General features: G+C 45.1%; 1 protein-coding gene across 7 annotated transcripts in view; it reads left to right on the top strand.

Annotated features, from left to right (window-relative positions):
- Positions 1–23,592, top strand: part of Lmpt (four and a half LIM domains protein limpet) — a 405,187-nt gene that overhangs the window by 173,812 nt on the left and 207,783 nt on the right. Inside the window, exon 1 of one of the 7 annotated variants that reach the window (XM_037425050.2) lies at positions 292–625. The exons of 4 other annotated variants lie outside the window; for them this stretch is intronic. In XM_037425050.2, coding sequence (XP_037280947.2) covers positions 483–625 — 143 coding nt within the window. In that variant the 5' untranslated portion in view covers positions 292–482. Of the gene's footprint in view, positions 1–291; positions 626–9,374; positions 9,618–17,295; positions 17,449–23,592 lie in introns of those variants that run through there. 2 more of the 7 variants (XM_037425054.2, XM_037425055.2) reach the window with 2 other exon arrangements.

Raw genomic sequence — 23,592 nt, 5'->3', positions numbered from 1 at the left:
AATATCTATCCCAGCCGGTGAAATACCTTTAGTCTCGTATTGCTGACCTATGCGGCACTTTGTATCTCTCATTCTCGGAAAGTATGCGTCAATAGTACGTGCCCTACCGTTCTGAATGTTCTTTACCGAGATGCTCCGGCGTTTGAGAAACGTTGCGGCCGCCTATCGAACGGAAAAGAGAAAGAATGAAACCAGATCGGGCGTCTAGGTTGTGGCGGCGCAGCTATAACTGCCACTTCTAGGTATTCGAATTTCGCCGCTCGTTGCCGCTGCATTTTTTTCTGCACGCCATTCGAGCGCGCCGCTTGGTTTGGCCGCCACAATACCGATGCGTACACGACGAACACACGGCGGCCGGTCGCTTGACTTCGCAAAGCGGCGAAGGTCAGCTCGTCTGTCTGTTTTGCTCGCTCGCTCAGCCACGCGCTACGTCGCCCACACGCGCACACCCAGCCGGCGGCGTATAGTTGTAGCGTTCGCCGATGGTTCTTCCTCGTGCCATCGCGCCGCCGACCGCAAGGACAACGACGACGACGTCGCTGTGTGTCCCAGAGGAAAGCGTCGTTCATGCGCCGCCGCTGCCCGTCGGAGAACCGCTTTCGACGGCGCGGCTGTCACCGCTAATGTGAGTACGAATACACGCATACACTGTGGAAGAAGTGAAACGCGCGCGTCGAGTCGCTTCCAAAGAGGGAACGATCAAAATGAGCCGATGGCTTAAAGGGTAAGGGAGAAGAGACGAATGGACTTGCATGAGTGCGCTCTTGGGCATACGAGTGCCGATTGTGCGAACGCGACGAAGCGGCGATGAAAGGATGACGTGAGTTAGCGTGCTGTAAAAGCGTCATGTCATCGAATGGGAAATATTTTACCACGTTACCCCTTACGTGCTTATTGACGAAATATTGTGGACGGTTAGCACTGTCATCCTGAGGTACGCGTGCAAGTATTGCTGTGGACTAGGGCATCTCGCAACTGAAGGTACAGGCTCGTAGTATACGCTCGTCGCTCTTCAATTTAAAAGGAGTTCGCTCAGACGATTTATTCTATAAAGATATGCTGCAGTGGCGACGTTGAGCATTTTGGCGTGCTTGCGATATAGTAAATTTCACCTCATGACGTTAGGTTTACGTCGATGGTTTCTTGTCGAAAACATCGGCGTACCGGTATATTTTGAGGGACATACCACGCTTCGCACTCATTCGAGCGAAGTACTCAAGTGCGAACGACAAACTTTTATTCACCAAAACAAGTAAATTTTCCAGTACCTTTGCATACATAAAGTACCTATGTTTCGAACGTAAACTAGCTGGTACGATTCTATTACTAAAGTAGATGCACCGTGGTTGTGTAAAAGTAGCTTATATTTCTTAGCTTATATAACTGACTGAATGATATTACGACACAAGTGAAACGCAGAAACAAAAGAAGAAAAACAGAAAAAGAAGCCGAGGTAAGTGTGGAACTGCAGTCACAACAAAGTGACGAGGAAAAATGACACGTGATAATATTGTGGTGTCTCTCAATGCTGCTGATATGAGAGAGAAATGAAGAGAGGGACAGATAGAGAGGCCGGCATGGAGGCTGCGACTCCAGCTTCCACGTTCAGAAAGGGGTATGAGAGTGGCACGGCCCAGACAAGGAATGTTTTCCTCTAGCCATGTTTCCTTGAACTAGTTCAATGTTCTTAATAAACTAAGAAGGAAAGAAAAAGAAGAAAGAGAAACACAGAGCTCGGGTTAGAATGATGCACGTGTTGAGGCGAGAAAGTGTATTCAGTGATAGATGTTGCGCAGTACACATTGTTTCCGCGAAACGTGTAGGACAAATGAAACACTTCGGAGGATAGCGGGAGACGCTGCTGACGTACCGTTGATGGAAGTACACGACAGATTAATGCTGTCTTAGTGTACGCCACCAAGTGTTCGCGAAACACGGCGCGACGGGAGTTGGAGATTCAAGTGGCACAAGAAAGGTATGTGTGATGTTCTGTAAAAATCAATTGGACAGCGAAAGACTCGCACCGAGCGTGGATGTAAATAACAAGGAAGACGTACGATACCTTTATATCTTTATCATAGCACGATTTTAGCGCAGTACCTTGCGAAGATTTGCGTTCTGAAGCTGGGACAGGTTTGTACCAACTATGTTTTCCTATCATCTGCGCCACATATCATTTTGCATACTCCAGTAAATAGGGCAAAGAACAAAACTGCTGAGATTCCAATTCAATGATGACGATCTAGATTTACTCCAGGCAATGATGTAGCCACATCTTTAAGACAGATTTACTAGCCCAAAAAGACAGCACAAGCATGTTTAACATAAACCAACCCGCCCCAGCAGCACTTTTAGCTGACCAAATGTATTTGACTCAATTAGATTGGCCGCCTTCTTCTTAGTGATGCACCAAAATTTTGTCTTTTTTTTCCTTCTGTTTCACTATAACTTACACGTCTGCTTTTAATACAATTCATATTACTAATATAGTTTCCTTCAATGGTGATCTCTGTTTCGGAGTTCCATTTTTGTCGGATGTCGAATTGCGTTTGCCGCTTTGTAACCACAGGCCGGTCTAATACGTGAATATTATTTCGTGTTCATGTGACTACATTTTGTGTGAACTGTAGTGTTACGCGAAAAGGTCGGTCTTTTGTGTTTTTTTTTGAGGATATGCGAATATATTTCATGCTTAATGAACGACCAGACTTATAAAATAATTTTAACTATATTTTATAGATATATCACCCGAAGGTCACGATAACGATATCATTTTGCAGTTTCCTGGGACTTTGAGAAAAATAAAAATAAAGAAATGAAAAGAAGTGACACACAGACTATTTGTATTCAGCACCACGTAATGAGGAAAAGTGCGACTTAGGTTCAGTTCCAACTATGAAAAGCCGCTCGAATACAAGTTAGTTGAATCGCTTCATTTTCAATCTCTCTCTTCAGAAAGCACTTGCGATTTCAGATACACCCAGGCTGGCAGTAGTCCCAGCTGTTTCTTTTTTTTTTCGCACATAATGAAAGCTCATGGCTGTATGCCAATGGGCATAAACTAAGTATCTGCCCTCCCAACCCTTTTCTTTATTAATAATTAAAATAAAACGCTGTAGCGTGGTCTTTGTATGATCGGGCACGTACAACCGATATATCGCTGTGGCACAGGCAGCCAGCTGCCAGACACGGAGACACGGCGGAGAACGCCACGGTAGCAATTAAGAATGCGAGCATCGCATTTGACAATGACACATGGCTGCGACAAAGGAGAAGGGTGTTCATTACGCGCCCGACTGAAGAGACGCATCCGGTTTCGGGACGCGCGCCAAGTCTCTACAGCGGCGCGTTGCGCGTGTATCTGGCGTGGTTGTTCGCACTGGAAGGGGGCTCTGTTAGTCAGCTGACGCAGCTGTGCCATTTGGGTGGACGTCAGCAGGATGCTGAGTCGCCGTGCGTATACTTGTGCATGTGCAGAGTTATACTGAAACTCCGAGGCGTTTACGTCGGTAAAGCTGTTTCATTGTACGGAACTAACAGAGAAGTCCTCGGCTGCTTAACCTTTTCTTCGACTGTTATCCTCCTTTTTTTTTCCTTTTCCCTCGCGCCGCACCGAACTGTTTATTTTCAATACTATTTTTGTTTACTTGAGACATATGTATACCAGTTCAGAATGCGAAATATGTTCACAAGCTGAGGCAAAGGCAGAATCGTACGTCTGCTGACGAGGCCTGTAGGTTGCGCCGTGGTCTCACATGCATGTCTGACAGCAGCAACAAAACCAGTGAAAACGTGTCAATTGTGAAAATAAATACACTGCTCATTACAGTATGCAGACAAGAATAAACATAAAAAACAACACTTTGACTTGAATTTTAGGGGCTGCAAAATTCAGAACAACAATCAGAAATTAATTGATGGAAATACAGGGATATTACGTCTGTTTAAATGCACATGGGGGCCCCAAAATGAAAGACTGTATTGGCACCTCCCATCAGGCGTCGTTTTCAGAACAAGCCGCTACTCTTGCGTTGGTTGTTTATCAGATTCTTTTATAAGTTGCACATGCATACATAACAGGCAATCGAGCGAAGGAAAGTATAAGGGATGCTATTTGTCGTAACTGTGACGTAAATGCGTAGAAAGTAAAGTGAAGGTAGAAGTAACTTACCGCGGGCAGGCACTGAACCTGCGACCTCCGAATAATATCTCTGATGCTCCACCACTTCAGCTACAGTGGTGGTCACTGCCCAGTGTATACTTTGGGGGATATGCATGTGCATGCGATTCTGGTAGTGGTGGTCAGCGCTGCTACTATAGTATTCAGTTTCAGTTTATTGACGGTATTTGGGTGGATGGTAGGGAGAGGTATGCAGAAAGAGGTCACTTAGTGTGAACACTGCAGTGGGACCTCTTGTTATGTAATACATTAAAAAAAAACAGGAGCTGTAGGATCGTGGAAAATAAGCGTGAATATGCGTACAAATCATCAGGAGTGGTATTATGGTATGCAATACCGTTTAGAATATTTGACATTAAAATGCACAGAAATATTAACAAAGTAATACCCAACAAAGTGCATTGATGCGATTGTTAGAGTGTACACAAATAAATACTTCACAAATACGGTGTTCCACACTCCTCTTGACGACGTGTGTAGAACACTCTCTTTCTGTCTGGTGGCGTCACGAAGCATGTGGTATTTTTTTTCTTTTTTCACAAGCTGGCACCTGACCAATAATATATGGTATGCTAATAGAGCATCCAGTCTGCCATAATGAGATCTTCGATATCAATAAATGGGATACATGATATTAGTTTGAACTCATGCACAAGTAAGACGAATAATGTATATGGGATGCTAATTGTAGTAACATGTGCAATTTAGCGCGGTATAGGAGGGTAACACAACTCGACGGCGTCATGCAACGGGAAATGTGAAACTTGTTGCTCGTTTAAATCTTTCAACTCATTAAAAAGGTCTCTCAGCCGCCATCGTTCTTCCTCGTCATCAGTTACTGCACCAACAAAAGACACGCAATCTCTTAAAGATGTCTAGCCGGTATCTCGCTTCTCTACACAGTAATGAATAATGTCGTTTTGGCTCCTTTCTTCTTCACGTAAATTGTGGTGGTTTATAGTGATGTGATTTCCATGCAAATGTGCTTCTAGTAAATTTCCGAAGATAGTTTACAGAGGGCTCTAGAAATGACGTCCTTCCAACTTTCGCTCGGATTGCGCTGCATGCGCTTGCCGCTCAGGCATGGCGTTTTCGTTCTTTCTTAATTTTGTATTGGATAGACTTGCCCCTAAGACATAAGTGTTGATGCGTATATGTGCAATATATGTGTGCTATGAGGATTGAGTGTTGTATTCATCAAAGTGGTGTTCTTGGAGTTAAAAATGCATGGCGTTGAACGACTTGGTGTTGCTTATTTAAAAGTAAACTGCAGCGTGAAAAAAAAGAAATAGACCCAGAAAAAACAGTGGCAACAGGAGGACTGAACTAACAACAGTTGTTAGTTCCGCGCTCGTGTTGCCACTGTTTTTATCTGCGTCCATTTTTTTTTCTGCGCTGCCGTTCACTTTTCAATGTGTAACGCAGGACTAACAGAACTAACACTAATTCTTAAATTTTGCGTGCTTTTTTGTATACATTGGTTCTCATTATTAGTATTAGTAATAAGGTAGCTTTCTGGTATACATCGTAATGACTTATTTAACAGTTTCCGCTGGACACTGTCTAGTTCGCAGGCATGGTCGAGAGCTCGTCGACTCACAACGAATGTAATAATATCGGTATAGCAGTCGTCAATTACGCAACATATAGGCAAAATTCTTCGTGAATCTATGTAAGCTCACCGTCACTCTGACTTCCTCCTATATTTTCACCTACCTGTCGCCGGCGTAACAAACAAAAGGCAGTGTGTGCGCCTTGCTTTTCTATAGAAGGTGCTGGTGGGTGCAATTTTTCCGGTACGCTTGCTTGGGTGCGAGGCAGGCGTTTTCTGTACAGGAAGGGCTTCAGGTGTGGAGCGTCGTAAATTCCGCCATCTACTGAGTAAACATAGCCGTTGACATGACAGAGTTCATCGAACTTTTCTTCTTTTTTTTTTGGTCTTACACCTAACTTGCAGTGTCGAGACGATGCTGTTTTTCGCAGAGCGCCACCCGTATAGTGCCACCCGTAGTAGTGCGTGGCATGCTTATGCAGAGGCACTGGCACACACGCTACAGCGCCTATTCGCTTGGCCACGTATAGTGGGTGCATGGAGAATGCGAAAAGGTTTCATCCACTGTCAGTGTTGGAAATGCGCACTAGGAACAGGATTTCACTATTGCGTTAAACTCCTAAAGACGAAGGTATATATAGAGCCTCTAATTTTTTTCTCTCTTTTTTTTTTGCCCGACAAACATCATCATGCATACAACGTGTATTTATTATGACGGAGTCGCTGCTTTCTTTTTCTCCCCACAGAAAGCAAGAAAGCCGTTGCAAATTGTTTTTATTGATTTTGGTTGATGTGGAAGGCACACATCGACGTTGTGGGGAACTGGACAATCGAAGACGCTCAGAGGTCGACGGTTCGCATTATTCTGACAACCAGCACGAATGATTGGCAGATCTTCGTGAGCATTGATCGGCCGCTGGTTTCGTTGAAGTGTATAACAAACGCTTTCGCGAAGGTCTTGATTTCGATACCGTTAGCGGCAGTCGCGTGTCAATGGAGGCGAAACTCTAGGGCTCCTTGTATACTGTACGATATCAGAGCACATAAAAAAACAACACCAGGTGGTCAAAATTTTGTATCCTTCTATTATGGCATGCCTTAAAGTCGCTTCGACATTTGGGCACCAAACACTTCAGGTATTATGGGAAGTGTAAAAAATAAACATTAAAATGGTAAAATTACGTATAGGACTTAAAGCGCGATAATAAAGCCTATCAGAAATGCCGTAGGAAAAGCTAAAAAAGGCTTTCAGTCTGGGTGGCCATTATGTAATATGAGGGGGGAAAATTGTCCGCCTTCATTATGCGTGAACTATAACGGAAGCCGGATGGTTTTCGAAATTTTGCGGAATTCACAGTATTTCAAGTTTTCGTAGCTTTGTGTCATCGTTTCCTGTAGAACATGTCATTAATGGCTCCAGTGTACGTTCTTGCTTCCGCTATTGACTTGCTATATTTACTAGAAAAATTTCTATAGCAGGCGCAGAACGGACGCTCCGTGGTGGATAGTGATCGGTGTACGATCCGTTGACAACAAACACTGGTACGCGAACGTTTTAAGTGGCGCATTGGAGACAGCCGGGCACAGTCGAGTCGATTTTGCATGAATCATTGTCTATGAAGTTCACGTTGCTCGCTGAAGCTATTGTAAAGCATAAGTTGTCTCGTTTTTTTTTTTTTGCTCACGTGTGACTGTATCTATGGGAAGATGAGCACTTTTCTTTGAGATACTACAAAAATTCTTAAAATCCCGACTGCGTGGGATCGAATCCGGGCAGCGGTGGCTGCATTTTCGATGGAGCAGAAAAACGTTTGAGCCTCGTGTACTCAGATTTAAATGCACTGTAAAGAACCTCAGGTGGTCGAAATTTTCAGAGCCCTCCACTGTGGCGTCTGTCATGACATAGCCTGGCATCGGGGCGTTAAACCCCAGATCATTAGATTACTAACCGCAATCGCATATCCAACTTGTAGTGTGAGTGATTATACCTTAGAAAAAAAATTACGCCCTTATACCAATGATCGTGAGCTGCCTCAATTCATAGAAGTTTACTTGCACGAAGTATTGAGAAAGCACTGGCAAAGTGTTACGGCTAAATGACGCCAATGGTTATGTAAAGATATTTTCGTGACTGCGAAAATTTGTAGCGCACTTTACGCCGAGAGCTTTGTCACGTATTGTACGATACCATATATACAACCTGTCGCCGGCTCGTTGCAACGAACAATGATATCTAGCGGAGACATAAATATTGCCTTCTTCGCAGTGAGAAGGTGTTCAGGTCACTTGCGGGTTTTCTAAAAGGGGCTCTCTGAGACCCAACACTTATAATAAATAAAGGCATGAAATAAATGTAACCGAAAGACATTTCACCCCATCCCCCCACACAGACAAGCAAAGAAAGCATCATTATAAAAAAACAAAAAATAATTCACAACCTAGTATGCCCGCACTGAAGACTAGCTTTTAAAAACGCCTTTTAATAAAAACGGATTTTAATAACTTAGCGCTTTGCGCGTATTCAAATACACCATCAAAGTTGTCCCCGCCTCTCCCCTCTTCTTTTGTATTTGTTGCTCTTTCTTTTTCCCGCAATGGGAGGTCACGAACCAGGTCATTTTCAAGCCAAAGTCCCTGTCTGAAATCCTGGCGCCTGTCGCGAAGCGCACTGTTTTTCAGGAAACTGCTGTGCACATGTAAGATCTTTAAAGTTTAACTGAAATGTCTTTCCGTATTGCTTCTCGACTCTCGAAGCACAAACGACTGCATGCAAAACAGGAACATTGTACGTGCACACGAGATAAGATAAGCGAAAGCCACGCTCGCTTTCCGTTACGAGAACCGTCAGAAGCTTCGTGACACTAAGGCCTGCAGTGTCACTCGAAGCTTGTCGACTCTGAAGTACAGGAGATAACGGGCGCTTTCACCGTCTTCCGAGGGCGTCATCCTCAAAGGACTCGCCGAAGAGAGTCAGCTGGTTCCTGTCGAGAGTCAAAGAAGCGGCGTGCAGGGGTTATTCTCGACTAGCGGAAAGGGGAGCAGCAGCCTCTAGCGCATGCACTGCGCAGCGGTGATTGCCACGTATCTCTTCTTCGCCATCCGTTTCCTGCGGCGCGATTATGTCCACATTGTGGGAAGCACGCCGCCGAGCTTGTGGACGACCGGAGAGGCAGCGCCCATCAAATATACGCTCGTTTCAGCGGAGATCCGCAATACGCGCTGCGCGGATTGTCGCGAATGCCCGGATTTTTTTTTAGCCCGTCATCCTGCCCGACTTCCTGCATGCACAGCTGCATAGATGCGCGCTGGTTGCTGCTGCGACGTGTGCCCGTATGACTGAGCAACACGGTTGGCAGCAACTCCCGCTATTGGAAACACGGCACGTGTTGTCACTTCGTTGCGATTGCAACATCAGTGTACCGCTTGCTTAGCCCTGTCTACCATATTGCTATGAAAACAAGGAAACATACTTGAAGTCGTGTTCAACCCAAGTGTATTAACGCGATCCTTGTTTCAAATTGTTTCTGCCTCGGTTCTCCGGATTCCCCGACCAGTGCTATCATACGAACTCAAAATCTCGTCGAGTTGGATCCCCTCGTCGTTGTGGAATACAGTGCTTTGAACTCTCAAGACGTGCTCTGTCATCCTTGCGCAGTTGGCAGTGTACAGGGTTGCCAAGAAAGAAACAGGTGCCCTACGGATGCGTGATGCCTGTGTCAAGCGCGTCGTTGTTGCCGCGAAGGTCGTGATGTGTTGTGCGTGTGTGTTATTTACAATGTGAAAGAAAAAATTGCGAGCTCTCTGTGTTGGAACCGGAAAGACTAGTGCGCATCTCGACATGTCGGTCACGTTTCAAACGCCACCCCGTTTGGAAAGCCTCATTGAGTGAGTTCTTTCTGGTGCAGTTGTCGCCGATGCTTTTACTTTTATATCGCTTTTTTAGGTTGTGGGGGGCGCGTTATGATGGGTGAAAGTAGCGTCATATGTTGGAGAAGTGGCAGTAACGTCATTAACATGTTGTGTTTGGGTAAAAATATTAAAAGACGCCAACGAGGGTAAAAAAAAATATAGTGGGTGTTTTGACTCGCAGACGGAAAACTTGTTCACAACCTCACCACTGGGATTTCATCACAGCCTTGACTTCTTGTTTTTCCGCACCGCCTTTGACCGAATTTTCGGGACACGTAATACTGCGTCTTAGTCTCAACTTCGAATGACTGCCTATCCACCTTAATCTAGATTCTAGAACGCTATAGAGAAAATTATTGGCAAATTGAACTGTTCCTAAGCTTGAAGACGTGGGTTTGGTTCTCGTGCGCGGTGGTCGCGAACTAATCAGAAAACAAATACAAAAATAAAAACAAAGACATTTCTATGCTTAGATATGAGCAAAAATTACACAACTACATATAACCAGAATTAAATCTGGTGGTCCTACTTCACTAGGCGTCCCTCAGAAATATATTGCTAAGGTTGGTTTCACGCCCCGAAGAATAAATAATGTTATGCCATTGCATTTAGCGTGAAAAGCTAGATAAACTATAATAATTATAAGAAATTATTTAAAGATGTACTGCATATAAATATAACGGAGTGACCGATGACAGATTATTACGTCCGGAGCTTTATTCCGAATGTGAGAAGCCTCAGCCGATAGAATAAAAAGATGTGTAAAATCTTCAAAAATTGTACAGAAAGCGCGATGTGTGATTGTGCATGGTGGTGCTGTCAATGCCTGCACATAACTTCGAAACGTGAAAACTTGCGGCCTTTTCAAGCAGCCACGACAGTATATAGACAACTTTAAAGACGCATTCATGTGCCGCCATCATTACCGTTGATTATTAATTCTGCCGGTTTGTATCCGTATCACGCGAACAGTGCTAAGGTAAGATAACACGCATCCGTATGCATTTGACGTTTTAAGACTTTATTTTTTGTCATGACATGGAAAACCGAGAAAACGTTTGTTCATCAGCCATAAGGGGCGACACCAAGGAATCGATACTCATTTCGTTTTACACGATTTTATTTGCGACCGAGGGAAGACGTCAACGCCTTTTTACTTCTATTTCGGGGCTTTTGGATACTCGTGGTTATGTCCGATCGCAATTGTGGCCCTGTATACAATGCGGCTTATCAAATAGTACACTTTACTGATTGCAATGGTTCAGAGTGAGTCTACTGCTAAAGTATTTCGCTTCCAACATGGAGAGAAAAAGTTTGTGGGCTGTTTTTTTTTTAATTTTAAGGGCGAAGCTCCTTTGGGTGTGGGTCTGTTCATCCCCCGATGCTGTATGAAGCCACCGGTGGCACATACCCGAAAGAGCGGTTCTTAGAATGTCTGCTAAATGGTGGCACTTGTATATGATAAATATATGATGAAAAGATGTGAGATGGCTGTACTTCGAGTGTTCACTAGATAGATGGACGGACGGATGAATGGACATACATATAGACGGACGGACGTACGGACGCACAGACAGACAGGGGGACTGCCGCACGAACAGACGCACGGACGGACGGATGGATGGACAGATGGAAGAACGGACGTACGGATGGACGCATGGAGGGATGCACAGACAGACGGATGCACCGACGGTCGGACGGATGGATGGACACATGGATGGACGCATGGATGGACGCATGGATGGACGGAAGCAAGAATGAATGGGTGGACGAAAGCACGGACAGACTGACGAACGCTTCACCCCACCAATCATCATTCACTCCGTAGATATGCTGTGATTTTTTTCATTGAGTTGATGTAAGAAGATGTACAAACAGGGCGCAGGCTACTACTTATTCTTCAGACATGTTTAACATCGAGCCCTTCGGGTCTTTGGCTCTAAGCGTAACAACTCCACTGCGCATACTATATACATTTTGTCGTAGAGTTTTAGACATTAGACTGGAAAACAACGTATTCATTATTCCCATATATATTCACATGCAGTGATACTATAATAAAAAATTTAAAGAAAGAAAGCTTGAAACTATGAAAAAAGAAAGTGTCAGAGCTGCTACTGAATTACTTAAGTGATAGTGATGTTGTGTCGCACGTGTATCGATACCAATTCAATATTTGCCTTATTCATAGCCACCACGCTTAAAACAAATGTGACATTGTCGACCATATTGTTCCTGTTCAGTGTGAGCATTTTTTTAGCCTCTCATAAACCTTGCGTGCAATAACCGGCAAATGTCGCAACCGTAATTGCATATGACAAGCGAGGTGTTCTGCTGCTGTGTAAGCTCGTGGTTTTGGGTGCGGTGGCCGGCTGCGGTGACCGCACTTTGACGGGGCTGAATCGCAAAGAACGTACGTGCACACCCGTGCGGGTGCATGTTAAACACAGCAGGTGATCAAAATTAATTGACCGTACACGTCTACAGCACACGTCATAACAATGATGTGGTTTTGACGTGCAAAACCCCAGGGAACGTCCTCAGCATGCTTCCAGAAGCAAAGTAATCGCGACGACAATTTCACGTAGTTTTTTCATCACGGTGCTTATTCGTGACGTCATGGTTGCAAAGTGTGGTGTTAAGATGTTCCAGGTAATAGTAACAAATGTTGGTGTTTGAAGGCTCACAACCACAATATGATTATCGCAAACACGTTCGTGATTTGATTGATATGTGTGGTTTAACGTCCCAAAACCACCACATGATTATGAGAGACGCCGCAGTGGAAGACTCCGGAAATTTCGACCACCTGGGGTTCTTTAACGTGCACTCAAATCTGAGCACACGGGCGTACAACATTTCCGCCTCCATCGAAAATGCAGCCACCGCAGCCGGGACTCGATCCCGCGACCTACGGGTCAGCAGCCGAGTACCTTAGCCACTAGACCACCGCGGTGGGGAAACACGTTAGTGAAGGGCTGCGGAAATTTCGACCGTCTGGGGTTCTTTAACTTTCGCCTAAATCAATGTGTACGGGTCTCTAGCAAATGGCTGCATCGAAAATGCGGCCATCGCGGCAGGGATTCCATCCCGCAACCTCAGCGTCAGCGGTTTTCCGCCGTGGTGGCGTAGCGGTTAGGTTGCTCAGATGTTGACTCAAAGGTCGCGGGTTCGATTCCGGCAGCGGTGGTCGCATTTCGTTGTAGGCGAAGCGGTAGAGGCCCGTGTACTGTGCCATGCCAGTGCACGTGAAAGAACACCACATGGTCAAAATTCCCGGAGACCTCCCCTACGGTGTCTTATAAATCTTACGATGGTTCTGGGACGGGAAACCTCAGATAGTATTACTTTAATAGTGTCAGCGGCTAAGCGCATTTAACTACTAGACTACCGGGGTGGATGATTTCTAGGTGGTGTTTATTGTTTCCATATATTCTAAAAGCGTGTGGTTAAGAAGACAACATAGACTATGTTTCCTTAAAACCTCGGCAGCACCCAAACTGGAAAATAAGAAACTGATTGATTGAAACTGGGTTTAACGCCCCAAAACCACCATAGGATCATAAGAGACGCCGTATAGTGGAAGGATCCAGAAATTTCGACCACCAGGGGTTCTTTTAACGTGCACCCAAATCTGAACACACGGACCTACAGCATTTCCGCCTCCATCGGAAATGCAACCACCGCAGCTGCGATACGATCCCGTGAACTGCGGGTCACTGACCTTAGCTACTAGATCACCGCGGTGGGGTGAAAAATAAGAAACGATTAGCTGATAAAACCAATGCTGCGGTCTCGGATGTGTTCTTTCTCTCCTCTCCTGTGACAGCCTTGACTCACGTGAAGCTTTAATTATGACAGTTGACCTGGTTCCACAGCGCTCCGCTTTGTTTCGCGTCGTGTGGGGGATACCCCACCTTTTTTTAAACTTATCTTAACGTGTCACATGTCATGTAAAGCTAATTTCTGATTGTGAAGTGTTGCATAAAATTCTTTGCACTGTACCGATATTTAGTACTCCGAGCTCTGTACCACGTCAGAGATTGGCCATAGTTGCAGCTGGCCCCAAGTCAGAGACTCTCATTGATTGCGCTCGTGTAACGTAGTTCAGTGATAAATGGATGACAGCTGATAGCTCAAAAGGGCATGGTTCCGGCCTTAAGTTGTATTCACTGCTTTTTCAGGTTATGTGCGTCACAAGCCTTGCACATTAAGCTCAAAAAAGATTTTTTTATAAGTTCTTGCAGGCGTTTCCCGGATCCCACACTTATAAAACGGTACTCCGAAATGTTTGGGATAACGTCAGCTCGTATATGATTCTCGCGTGGGCTTCCACTGTACGACCTAAGCCTACTGCCATGAAGAGCACCTTTGACATGATAAGTAAAAAAAAAAAACAGAAACTTGGTCACGTTCTTGCGATTTTATCTAAAAAAAAGTAACCAAACAGATGTGCGAAAAAGAGTTGAAACTAGGTCACATCTGCAAGTGCCCGGTTGGAGCTGGGTTCATGCAGCTGATATCAAATAAAAAAACAACAGCAACAATTGTTTTATCTCTATCACGTCACGCAGGCCTACGCAAAGCAACAAATACATAAAGAGTGGCTCATGATGCGTAAGCGGGCTCTCTATAGAGCTAGCTTTTTTTTTAAGTGGATATACTTCAAAGCGCTTTAATGTTTTGATAAAGTAGTTTGGAAATTCGTATCAGGTTTAGAAGATCTGAAGGCAGTTGCATTGACGTTTCATGTTAGGCAAGGTACGCATTCACTACTCAGTATACGTAAGCTATTTTGTTTTTAAACAAATATTCATTTCAAGGTGACCGCATGTGACTGACTTCCTACACTCTTCATGAAAAGTAGGAAATACGCCACGTGTAGTTGCTTGTCTCTGTAGCGCTGTTTTTCTCGCATATTTTTATAGGGATGGCAGGCAGGCTTGTCATTGGTGGCTACTTTGCTCCAAATTGTCTATTTTGTGACCCATTTGGTGACCAAAGTTTACACTTGGCACCTTGGCTGTTTAATGCTACTTACAAGTATCTGGATTTGCTTATTTGAACTTGTTTGATTTATCCAATAATAGTAAAGACATTTCTAATAGTTACGCTCTTTTTCCATTCGGTGAAAATTCGGCGACAATATGAAATGACATGACTATTTTAACTTCATTTGGCTTGAGTTCTGGTGGCTTCTCAATGCAAACCAATTGTAACCCTGGTTGTAGGCACGAAATAATTGCACAAGCCACGCCAAGATCACGACGACAGCTTTATTGTAGAGCTGTCGCATGCGCTATAAGCCGAGCTATATGATGTGCTTGTTAGACAGACGCCACTCCGATATCAATGCGCCTAAGAAGCGCCATGTTTATTCAACACCCTCTCTTTGTTCATTTACACCAGTGACGTCTTATATGGCGACGCACTATTGCTTGTCCTAGACAGAGACAACGATAACACTGCAATAGCTCATAAATTGTATTCACCCTCTTTAATCTTACTGTGATGGCGTAAAAGATTTATCGGTTTAATCACTTTCTTCCTGCGCCCTGCGCTGCGTTTTATTTTTGTCAACGTGAAGCTTCGATTGACTGGTAGGTGGGGTTTTACGTTTCAACGTGAACGTGAAGCTTCGTTTCTTTCTCTTGACGGAGCCATACACATGCAACAATACTTAGAGTCAGTGACAGTGAGGCATACTATAGGACTGTGGTACTGAAAAAGAAATCGACCACTTGCAATGCCACTATCCTTAATCTGCCTCTGAAAGATGAACACTTTCTTACGTGTTGCGATTATCCGTCAGCCGGCCTCTCTCTGCACAGATTCTGCTGGAGACGCTCCGCAAAGTCAAATCGGTGCATACATCTTGGTTACCTTCGTTGCCTTCCTACCCGTAATTGATTAGCCGAATTCATCTTGCGATTTGGGACGGTGCCGCATATATGAGAAACTTAAGTGAAGGAACACTGCTTTCGACAAAAGGAACGGTGTCGATACACGTTCGTTTCCCGCACAGTTTTGCAAGAGTGGAGCTAATGCAACTTGAAATCGCTTCCGCCGTTACAACAGCCGCAACGCCAACGGCATCTTTCCTTTTCCCTGTAGAGCCATCTCTGCTACAGCCCCATGTTGCTACTTTCTCAACAATCTACGAACAGCTTCGTTTTCTCGTTGCTTTAATTGCCTGAAACTCCCGCTCTTAGCCCAGTGTTAGCGGCCCCCTCTGTCGAGGAGTTCAGTTCGGCACCTATGTTTAGAACCCGTATGAGTGGCAAGATAGCTGAAAGAGGGAGGGTTTTAGAGGAAGGAGCCGGTTGCGGCGTATATCGGGAGCACAAAGAGAAAGCGAAGCAAGCAAACAAGGCAACGAACCAGAGGAGATAACTCCGAGAAGAAAAACAGAGCGCCAAAGGAAGAGGACCAAGAAAGCGCAGCGGACAATAACGGCAAAAAAAAAAAAAAACTACGTCAAACAAAAGCTAACGAACTGAACGTTGAGCTCGCCGCGAGGGACTCGCCGTGGGTTGAACACGGGAGCGAGCGAGGGGCTTGCTTGGACGCACTGTGTCGCGACTCCAGCGAGGGATGCACCTCGCCGCCGTGTCACTAAGCCAGCGCCGAAGAGTCCTGCTCCCGCGTTCGCCTTCTGCGTGAACATCTTCGGCGTGTTTCGCCCGCCGTATAGGTGCCTCCCGCAATCCGTTTTCCACAGTCATCGATCTTCACCTCTCAACCTCTTGTTGCATGCGCCTTCAGTCAACGTCTTCTTCCTCTTCCTACCGTCAATATATTCGCAGAGGAGGAGGAGTGCGAGCAGCTGAACGTCAAGGGGCGCAACGCAGGGATAGTTTGGAACGACACCACTTCTGTCCCGGCTGCTAAGGTGTGCAGCGTGCGGGCAAGCCGTGGACCGGTCGGGTAGGGTGGCACTCACGTGCCTTCTGCTTGTAGTCTCCATTATAGGTCCCTGACTCTGCAACGTTGTGTGGACCTGGGTGATACGCTGACCACTTTTTAACTATATCCACATGGTAAGCGTATTCTACAGCTGCACCTGCGCGTCACCCGTGCTGTGAAAGTTGAGTCGTGACTGCAAGCCCTTGGTTATTAAGCGTTCGTTTTGAACAGGGTTACATGTTTTTAGTTCACTTGTGATATTTATTACAACCTTGTTACAGTATGGTGAAGTGGTTGTACAATGCAACGAGAAGAAGATAAACGCCGGTGAGCACCGTTATCTTCAACCTTACAGACGCAGTGAAATCACCTATTATCGCACGCATATTGCATCACTCTTTCGGCGAAGCTCCTCAAAACGGTCCTGTGCTGTGTACAACCGAGTTTGTCGCATGGGAAAAGCGCTGTGCCCAGCTTATCGCGTGTTTTGAGCAATTGAAGAAGTGACGTGAGTGCAGCCTGCTGTCAAACCAGCGTTGCGTAACCTCTGCTACATCAGGCAAGTCGTAATTTGGGAATTTCAGTGTTTTGCGCCCTCGTGTGTAATTCCGGAAGATCGACGCGAAGCTCCGGCATCTTGGTCCATCTGAGCCGACACCAAATGTGAACACAGGAAGACGTGAAAAAAAAAACGCCAGCGAGACATTTGTTTAGGCCTGAAAGACAGTTCTCCTTGAAGCAAGCCTGCCAGGTTGCTTTGACATTTCCTCGTGGAAGCGTCAGAATCTTGGAGAGGACCTCGACTATCGGGTGGAACCTCGAGGAGCCATCGAATCCGATAGGATCGCGACATAATGGCTGCTCTCGTCAGAGCACGGTGCCGAAAAAAGAAGTCTAAACAGTGAGTCTACCCATTGCAGGGCTTTCTATTTTTCCCTAACAATTTACTGCACTTGTTTTGTTTCATACATTCAGTCCTGTCGCTGATCGTACGCGCCGGTTAAGAACAGTGATTTCTGGCCACGAACCAAAGGAAACATAGGCGGCTGCTTCCTGCGCGCGACGTCGGATCACTCCTGCTTTATGTCCAAAAGCTCGGCCGACAATTGGCTGCTCGGGGGAGCGTGTCGGAGGTTTCGCTCGGTGCACTGTCGCCCTCGTTCAGGCGAATCTAGGAATATCTCGCAGATGCGGAAGAACAAGCCAGCCCTTACTTTTTCTACTTGTTGTAATGCTAGTGGATGAAAACTACAGGTGGTAAAAAAAAAAGGGGAGGGGGGTGTGAGTGAAAGTAGTGGGTATCCAAGAGCACGGATGTGCGTATGTATAGGCTAATCTTAGAGCACCCAGGGGATCAAAATTATAGGTGAAGTTTTAACTTGGCATGCCTTCCGAATCAGACAACCATTTTACCGCTGGAAGTGCTGTGGTTTATTCGCATAACAGTTGGGAGCTTTTTAATGTTTGTCTCTTCGGTGTGTACGGACTTTATAGTTGAAACGTATGTGCGATTATAGTTTCATTGTGTTGTACAGCTATGCGATGGTTCACTCGGTTGTGCGAATGCAAAACATGGTAGTTTCTCACGCGAGTAGCTACTCCTCGCGTGCATCTGTAACGTAATTATAACTTTTTCTTTTTTTCTGGGGAGTGATGGGCCGAACTTAGGTTCGAAATGGAAAAAGTGTGAGCGAGCTTTTATGTTGTATTTGTGGTCATTTGCACGATTTATTTCGGAATAATAACACGCCTCATTATTTTTGAGGCACTGGTATTTTCTTTTCTCTTGTTTATGTGTGGCAGCGTTTTAAATTCCTGGTTTAATGTTTTTGTTAACTGTACTCTTCATATAAGCTTGGTGTTTCTTATTTACGAAGAATTGTTCGTTATTAGGTTACACGAGTTTCCACTTAGCCACATGAAATATTCATAGTTCTTGAAGCTCTAGTAAAACGGCGGGGACGTACAGTCGTCAGAAAACTTAACACGAACCCTCCGCAGCGTCCCTTGAAACAGTTTGTCCAACGCTAGCACCGCGTAGATTCGGGTTATTTTGGCGAAGTGTCGTCCAGTCATGCCGACGTACAATAGCGCGCAGCGCTAGCATCAGTCAAAGGAGTCCAGGTCATGGGTCCGACCTTTGGTGTTAAGCTTACTGACGATGTACAGAGAGAACCCAACTTGCGTAGCGCCCGGTGGGCTGCTTCAGCTGCCGTTTTATGCATTAACGTTCAAACACCGACGCCGTAACGATACGTCTCTCATAGTCATACTGCATGCTAGGTTCTTGTGCTGTAACTCAAGCATGAACGGAAGCTCGTAGCTAAAGTAAGTTGGCAGCTGCGGAAAACAGCGTTCACACCCACGTGCTTCACGACTCTAAAACTAGTGAGATTTCGTCTGTACTAAGCGCTTTGGCCATGTGGTTTTTTCTAGATGTTTGAAAGAAAACGTGGCTGAAACCCTATCTAGGAATCGGTATAACACGAAAGTGAAAGCTCTCTTCACAAAGGCAGTTCAAAGTTTATTGTGCATTGTTTCAGCGACAGTGAAAAATTGCAAGGTCTCATGAACAACAGCGAGCAGCTTGAAACCTGCTACCCACACTTCAAGCAGAAAGTACGCAAAAATTAGTATACACTGGACGGGCACGGACTAACAACTGTCACAGCTCGACACTTGGAGCACGCTGTTCAAACAAAACGAAAGACGCACGAAACGAGCGCACAAGTATATACAAGACATGCGCGAACCCCAGTGAAAATACTTACGTCGTCGTGTATCAGCAGAGCGCTACTTTCGGAAACGCGGTCGCGGCAGCGAGTGGTCACCTTCGTCCTTTGCCTAATCACGAGTCTGCGCGCGCAGGAGGGCCCACGCTCCGTGGAGGCGGCGCTCCGTGGAGGCGACGACCTTTAGAGCGCGTCCAACGCGAGACCATCGCGCCATGTCGCTACTGATAACGAAAAGGCGCCCAAGTTTCGGAGCTCTGAGGACCACCAAACGGTGTATGATATATAAAGGAATGGCTTGCCGTTAGCATTCTCCACAACGTACAGCCGCGGCCACGTCTGTGTAGAGCGCTCGAGCGGCCGGTTTTTGCTCTGCGGGCCGGAACCTTGAGGCCGTTTGGGCTCTGAAGTGGTGTAGCAGGAGCATGCACAGCCTAGTTGTCAGGCTGGCTACGTGGGATCTTGATACTGCCCCAAGGCTTCGCCCCGCAGAACGAAAAACGGCTGTTCGCGTGCTCTACACAGACGTGGCCGCGGCTGTACCCTCTGTGGCATAGTCGTTGGCGCCACGCGCTGTGAATCGAGAGGTCGCTGGTTCAAAGCTATGCGACCAAATCTTTCCTTCTCCTTTTTTTTTCTTGGCAATCAGTTAGTATATACTTTATAACGTCATATTCATGACAGAAATACGCCAGCCGAGCTGTCGTGGATCCCAGCATAAAACACTTTCGTGTTTAAAAAAAGACTGGCAGCACATCATTTCCTTTTCAAATGACACTGTTGAAGCTTGCTTTTAGAGGTGAGAATTCCACAGCTCAAAAGGGTGAGTAAAAAATAACAAGAGAGAGAAAGAACGTTGTTGCGTTCGCATTCTAGTGACGTCAAGGCCACGAAAGTTGCTTAGATATGCAAATACCTACCCTGAGAAAAGTTATAAAAAAGTGAAAAAGAGCCCCTTTGACTAGCGCTATAGCCGGCATCTACGCGTGCAGCTCTATAGCTATATATAAAGCCAACTCGCCCATTTTGAGGCTATGCGTCCAAAATACCGCAGATTGCTTCCTAAATAGCGCTCAGCACTGGCTACGTTAACGCGAGGCGGTTTTACTGGTAAAAATATGAAGCAAATACCAATAGCACATACTTTGCGATCTCGAAAGGGCGATAACCAGTGCGGTAATGAAGCGACAATTAAAAAAAAAACATTGGAATTCTGGTAGCACGTTAAAGAACCCCAGGTGGTCAAAACTTCCGGAGCCCTCCACTACGGCGTCTCTCATAATCATATAGTGGTTTTGGGACGTTAAACCCCACATATCAATCAATCAATCAATCAATCAATTGGAATTCTGGTAGGTGCTTTCTTAGAGCGAAGCATCGCCAAATGACGCTTTGAAGTTAGAGGAACTAAATCGATGCAAACACCTAATGCGAAGGTGCCGTGCAGGTGATTGGGCACGACACAATATTTCTGCGAAGCAAGGTGTAGCAGCAAAAGCAAACATTCAAGGTATTTTGGGCGTTTTTCATCAACGATAAAAAACATCAACAGAGGGACGTATATAAACGTTTCCCAGATATCAGTGTAATTGTTTCTTTCGCGAAAATTGTATAATGCCTTGACGCTAAACAGAGTTTGTTGAGTAAAACCTCTGCTATTAGTGCTATTAGGATAATAGCTACAGATTAGGTTGTCGACTTACAGGAACCATTTTACAAGGTCGAACGCTGCGCTTGCCGTATTATATTTAAAGGGAATGATTTTACGATTTCCTGGAGTGGGATCATGGTAAGTTCAGTTTGGGGTGATCTTGCATGTGTGCTCCTACACACAAGGGTTTCGAAAGCGTCGAGTACGAGAACAAATGCATAAATGTCCTGCTAACCAGTTTACACGTATCTTCGAACAAAGCTTTAAAATACCACCGTATAAGCACTGCGCGCAGGCAGATGGTGAGCCAGCGAAGACTAAACGTGTACAACCCGGATGTTTACAGCGAGCTCGAACCTATTGAATTCGTCCCTTCTGTGACAACTTTTTTATTTCTCTATCACCACATTTAGGACGTAAGTGCTTGTAATCTTGTATTACGTGACGTTTGCTCAACTGGTAATAAGGACACCCAAAGGATTTAATGGGTAGCGATTCATGCTGCGGTGGGCATCATCCATAGGTATACGCATGTGCTAAAAAAAAACTGAAGAGAAACCAGGGCAAGAACGGATACCCATCGAGGTATCGCATGTGAGCATAGCACCTTGGTTATAGTTTATGCACACTGAAGAACCAGCCCCTTTTCGACATCGTGGCCACATACGACTGTTGTAAAAATAAAACGAAAAAAGAAACGTTCATTGTATACTATTGCGTAAGACGACTATTTATGATCCGGTATTTTCGTTCTAAAGGAAACTGGCAGGTTCAATTTTGAATTGCAGTGGTCGCATCCATTTAGAAACCAATTGTGAAAATAGGTGGGTGCATGCTTTCATGTACATTAAGATAGTCTCATGTGCTCAAAGACAATGCAGTAGACGATTTAGTGCTTAACATAGCCGATGCATTTGTGCAAGACGTGAAGCATTACCCGTCATGAAAAAGTTCTCTATCGTAACTGTTTATTTCTTCAAAAAGTAAAACAAAATACTGTTTGAAGTAGAGAGCTTAGCAGCGGCACCTATTGATATGCACCTGGTTACTACAGTATTAACAAAGTATAAGAGAACCGAGTTCACGATGCCATGTAAAACAGTTGCATATAGGTAGTAGTAATACTTGATAGAGCTATGACTTGTGAACATAATAATTTGTGCTAACAGACATCACTTCCGCGAAATTTATAGAGTATGTCATTTGTAGTTATTATGGGATAAATCAGCAGAATGGAAAGTGGACGAAAAGATAACTTGACGCCGGCAGAGATCGAACCCGCAACATTGAAATTGAAGGTTATTGCCACAAATAACATCTGTACCTTCCCCGAGAGTATGCCTGTAAGTTTTAATTGAAATTGCGTCTAGCGAAGAAAAACTAGCCCTAAAATTTCCTTCTTTCCTTCAGACTTGGAACCAGCAGTACACATAGGTCGACAAATAAATTGGAGCTCAGCCAGACTCAGTCAAGGAATATATCTTCCTCCTCAGACTCATTAAAGTTTCCCTTAACCGGATTCACTCGGACTCAAACTCGCGAACATATTGCTCAGCTGGACTCACTCAGATTCAGACTTACGGCTTCACCTGAGTTTGAGGTAGCTTGAGTGAGTATACTATTCAGTACGTTAGCGTGAAAGTTGTTCGAGCGTGATGACAATGTTATTGAACGCCAGTATCTTACAGAATCGGTGCCCTATAATAAGCCTTTTGGCCTCGTACCTTCAAGTAGGATTTAACAGTAGTTTCATTCTAGTAGTGACATCCTAATAAAACACGTGACTCACACAGTGTATTTTTGTAAGAACTACCCGTGAAAGAGCTGGCTAGAAAAGCTTATCTCACCCTTTCCCCTTATTCATGCCTCTGATAAATAAATATTGAGCTGGCGCATGCACGAAAAGTGTTGAGATATGCGTGGATATTCTTGAGTATAAACATAAGCCGACACATCGCTGATAGTAATGTTAACTCGAGTATATGAGACCATCTGTTGGCAATAAAAGATAGAGATTACTCAGACTCAATGAACAAATATATTTTGCGCTCAAGACTCCCTCGGATTCAGCCACATCAATATTATCTTCAACCGGACTCGTTTGAGCTGGGACTCACTAAAATGTTTCTCCACCGGACTCACTGGGACTCAAACTCACCAAGATAATACTCATCCAGACTAACTCAGAATCAGGCTCACAACCAGATCCGAGTCTCATTCAGTCAGATCGAGTCGACTCATGAGAGAGTTTCGCGACCTCTGGTAGTACATGACCAGGACTACAGGAAACGCTCTTTAAGTGTGCAAAATAGGGGAATACAATTTGACACATATGTGGACGTGATGCGTAACAGGAGGAAAAAGATGCCTTCGTTCAATAGTGAACATGAAATCAATTTATGATGATGATGATGATGATGATGATGTTTACTAATGTATAGTTGAGCCTTTTAGAAACTTATCTTGCATATACGACCGTATAACAAAACCGTTGCATCCTTCCGTGGTGGTAGTCGACTCCAAAGTTCCCTGCTCCGGCACTCCCCGCAAAGGTACGTCAACCTGTCCCCCTGTCGCGTGTGAGTCAATCCGGATCCCGCTGTCACCGAGGCACCCAGAGGTGTCTCAGGTAAACGAGCCGCATTCCTCGCCGGGGTTCAAC

The sequence above is a fragment of the Rhipicephalus microplus genome, chromosome 5, assembly GCF_043290135.1.
Source record: "Rhipicephalus microplus isolate Deutch F79 chromosome 5, USDA_Rmic, whole genome shotgun sequence".
Classification (NCBI taxonomy): Eukaryota; Metazoa; Arthropoda; class Arachnida; order Ixodida; family Ixodidae; genus Rhipicephalus; species Rhipicephalus microplus.
The sequence above is the reverse complement of the archived record's forward strand: the minus strand, read 5'-3'. Positions and strand labels throughout refer to the sequence as shown.